General features: G+C 45.5%; 1 protein-coding gene across 1 annotated transcript in view; it reads left to right on the top strand.

Moving 5' to 3' along the window:
* Nucleotides 1–4,313, top strand: part of IGSF21 (immunoglobin superfamily member 21) — a 31,685-nt gene that overhangs the window by 21,321 nt on the left and 6,051 nt on the right. Inside the window, exon 4 of the mRNA XM_033519356.1 lies at nt 2,614–2,735. Within this exon, the coding sequence (XP_033375247.1) occupies nt 2,614–2,735 (122 nt within the window). The remainder of the gene's footprint in view (nt 1–2,613; nt 2,736–4,313) is intronic.

A 4,313-nucleotide genomic window follows, 5' to 3' on the forward strand; every position in this document is an offset into this window, starting at 1 on the left:
CTCCGAGGCCGAGCGGCCTCATCCCAGGGGTGAAACCCCACGGAGAAGCCCCACACTGCAGCCACAGCCGCAATTCCAGCAATTCCCCTGGATCCCCCAGGACAGGGACAACCCTTTCCTCCCAGCGGGAAACCCCTGAGCCGCCGGAACGCTGCCAATTTCAGCATTCCTGGGATGAGCAAAGGGAATTTTTTCCCGGAATAAACAGGAACACATCCCAAGAGTGGAGGCGTTAATTAACATCCAGCAATCCCAACACCTCCGGAAGGTGCGATGTTCCCGGGAACAGGTGCGAACACGGATCCAAGCCTGGAGAGCTCCCAGAGAAGCCTCGGCAGGAGAGGGGGGGTCGGCGGAATCCACTCGGAATGAGGCCGGGAACAGCCGGGAGCTGCTCCTCGGTTCCCGGGAGCTTTCCACGATAATGGGTTTTCCCCGATTCCCGATTTCCCCGATTCTCCAGGGAAAGGGGAGGAAAAAAGCTGGAATTTTCCAGGATGAGGAGTTTTTCCCATTGGTTGTGATTCTCCGGGGAATGGGCAGGAAAAAGTGAAACCAGGAGTTTTCCAGGATAAGGAGTTTTTCCAGGGAATGGACAGGAGAAACCTAAATCCAGAATATTCCAGGATAACGAGCTCTTCCTGGTGGTTCTGACGTGGACACTGTGTCCCCCCGCAAACACCCGGAGCGCTCCAGGGAATTTTCCCTCTTTCCAGAACAATTTCCATTTGCTTGGAGAAAGGGAATCCATTGATCCATCCTCGGGACACGGAGCCTGGATTGGATCCCAATTCCAACCCCTTCATCCCGCATCCATCACTTCCCAACGATTTTGGATCCTTTGGGCATCCTGATGGGAGGCTCCGGAGCTTTTAATGGATTTTGGGAGCAGCAGAAGTTCATTTGAAGGGATTTTGGGATTTGTTGGGGTCACTGTGGAAGGGAGGGCGGCAGGCGGGAGCTCCCTCTGGAATGGCCAGGGTTTTTTCAGGAATGGGATTTTTCCTGGGCTTTATGAATAATGCAGGAAGCGGCGCCTGGAATGTGCCCCTGTGCCCCTTCTCCCAAAATTCCTGGATGTGGAGACATCCCCTGGGACAGGAACCATGGGATGCTGCTCAGTTATCCCCTTTTTTGATTCCCAGCAGGAAGCATTGGCTTGAAAATTCCTACGGAGCTTCTCTTCCCAAAAAATTCCCCCGGGCATGGATAAAAGGCTGGAATTAGGGCTGATCCCGGGAGAGGGAGAATTCCTGATGAACCTTTTCCTGGGAGCCTTTAACTCCCTGGAATTCCCTCAGGGCTGTGGCTGTTCCCATCACTCCCAATCCATGCGAGGATTCCCAGAGGGTGATTCCAGCAGCATTTTCCAGCATTTTCCCATTCCTGCCCTTGGATGGATTTGGGTCCACATCTGTCCAGATGTGCCGGGAAAATCCCAAGGCTGCAAATTCCCAATCCATGGGTGCCACCTCCACCATTCCCACCCTAAAAAAATCCCTAAAATCCCTTCGGGTTTCAGGAGAAACCTGGGAGCCACCCTGGGATGGAGGAGGGATCCAAATCCAAAGAAAAACCAGGAAAAACCCTTGGAAACTTCCCTGGAAACTTCCTGAGGCCAGAGATTTACAACTTCCACCATTTATCCCTCTTTTCTTTATCCCACATCCCTGCCAGAGTGGAATTTCTTTCCCATAAAAGCCTCAGACTGGGATAATAAATTGGAAGAGATTTTTTAGTGGCCAATTTTTTTTTCCCCCTCCTTTTCCACCATAAAAAAGCAGGAAAAGGGGAAATCAGGAATAACAGCGGAATTTTGGCCAAGTGTTGGGTGGGGATTTGGGGTTTTGTCCTTAGGAAATTCTGAATTTGAGGATTAAATCCCAAAATCTTCTGCTGCTGGTCCTGGTTTATTTTAAAAAATGGGAATTTTCACTCTCTTCTGGGAGCCAGTTTAGCCCCAAAATTCCCATTTTCCTCCTTATTTTTCCACTAAAACTCCTCCTCAAAACAGGGAAGATCAATCCAGAGATGCTGGGAGGCACAGGGAATAAACAAGTCCTAGAAAAAACCATTTTGCATTTTAAAACAATTCCCAGCTAGAAAATGGAAAAACAGGATGAAAAACGTGGATTTCATCTCAGCAGGGGCAACATAAATCCAGAAATTCTGAGCTGAAAGATGCTGGGATTTTGTGGATAAAGATGGAAACCGTGAAATAATAAAAATTTTAAATTAAAAAAAATTAAAATAAAATCCTAATGGAAGTATTTAAATGCACCACGTTAAGATATTAAATAAATGCATTTAATATTCAATAATTAAATTGTATTCTTATTAATTAATCACATTAAATACATTAAAATGTATTTAATATTTAATCAATATTAAAATTCCAACTTTATTCAAACCTAAATAAATACCCAAATACCAAAAACAAAAATGACATTAAAATGCCAAACAGATCAACCCAGATCGAAATAAATACATTAAAACTTAATCAAATCTATTCAAATCTCAATTTATTCAAATGCTCCCAATAAAAACCCTTCGAAATATTCCAAAACGAGCTCAAAATTCCCAAATTTGGGACACTGGGATTGCTTCCCGCAGGTCACTGACGGCGGCACCATCAAGCAGAAGATCTTCACTTTTGATGCCATGTTTTCCACCAACTTTTCCCAGATGGAAAACTACCGGAAACGGGAAGACCTCGTTTACCAATCCACCGTGCGGTGAGTCCTTTTTCACTATTAATGCAAATTTTTAGGAATTTTTTTCCTTATTTTTGGCCCCATTGAAAAGATTCCAGCAGAACCCGCCTCTCTCCATGGGGTTTTCCCGTTTTCCTGATGATTCTCAGGGAAAAGGGGGGAAAAATGGGGGTTTTTGGAGGTGGGAATGGGGAGAAAAGTCCAAAGCTTGGGAAAATCGGGAGAAACAGATCCGTATTTATTTATAAAACAGGCACAGGAGCATCTCCTTGCTTTTATTCCAAGCGGGAATATCTTCCAGAATTCCAGGTTTATTCCTGATTTCACACCTGCTCTAAAACTGACACTGGAGCTTGGAAAAAAGGTCAGGAGAGGCTTCATCCAAGGGGGAAAAAAACACCTGGGATGAAACTTTCCTTCCTCCCGGTTTCTTTCCATCCTCGTTTCCTTGGGAAACGAGAATTTCCTGATCGGATTTTCCCAGTGGGAAAAAATTCCGAGGAAAAAGGCGAGGAAAAGCTTCCCTTGGCTCCAGCGTGTTTTCCTCCCTTTCTCCATGCGTTGTAGAACGAATGGAATTTGGGAGCAGAAAATTCCCCCGCCCCAGCACCAGGCACATGAGAGCCTCGGGAATCATTGGGAAATCAGGCGTGGAGCCGGGAGATGTTGGTGGGGAAAGGGTTTTCAAGCCATGGCATTTTTTTTCCAAGGAAAACAGGATCTGGCCTGAGGAGATCATTCCCGAAGCCGGCTTCCCTCGGATTGGTTTTTTTGGGAAGGTCCTGATGGATTTGGGGCTCTCCCAAAGAATTGGGGCAAGCCCGGGAAGGGTTTGGGGATGGATGAAGCGTTTCCCACTCCAGGCTTTTGTTCCTGTTCGTTCTCCTTCCGTTCTCCATCTATTTATTCCTTTTTTTTGGGAATCTTTGCCGTAGTTTGGGCGCAGCTGGAACTTTATCCCGGGAGAAGCCGTCCTTATCAGCATTATCCCGATGCTTTTTCAGCGTTATCCTGGTCCTTATCAGCGATATCCCTGTCCTTGGTCCTTACCGGCGTTATCCCGGTTCCTTATCAGCATTATCCCGGTTTCTTATCAGTGTTTTCCCAATTCCTTATCAGCCTTATCCCTTGGTCTTTATCAGTGTTTTCCAAGTGGAGCTGGTGTTATCAGCTTTATCCCGATCCTTATCAGGGTTATCCAAATTCCTTATCAGCGTTATCCCAATTCTTTATCAGCGTTTTCCCAATTCCTTATCAGCGTTATCCCAGTTCCTTATCAGCGTTATCCTAATTCCTTATCAGCGTTATCCCAATTCCTTATCAGCGTTATCCAAATTCCTTATCAGTGTTTTCCCAATTCCTTATCAGTGTTTTCCTAATTCCTTATCAGAGTTTTCCCAATTCTTTATCACAGTTTTCCCAATTCCTTATCAGTGTTATCCCAGTTCCTTATCAGCATTTTCCCAATTCCTTATCAGTGTTATCCCAATTCCTTATCAGCGTTATCACAATTCTTTATCAGCGTTATACCAGTCCTTATCAGCTCCTTATCAGCGTTATCCCAATTCCTTATCAGCGTTTTCCCAATTCTTTATCAGC

Source organism: Parus major, chromosome 21 (assembly GCF_001522545.3).
Source record: "Parus major isolate Abel chromosome 21, Parus_major1.1, whole genome shotgun sequence".
NCBI lineage: Eukaryota > Metazoa > Chordata > Aves > Passeriformes > Paridae > Parus > Parus major.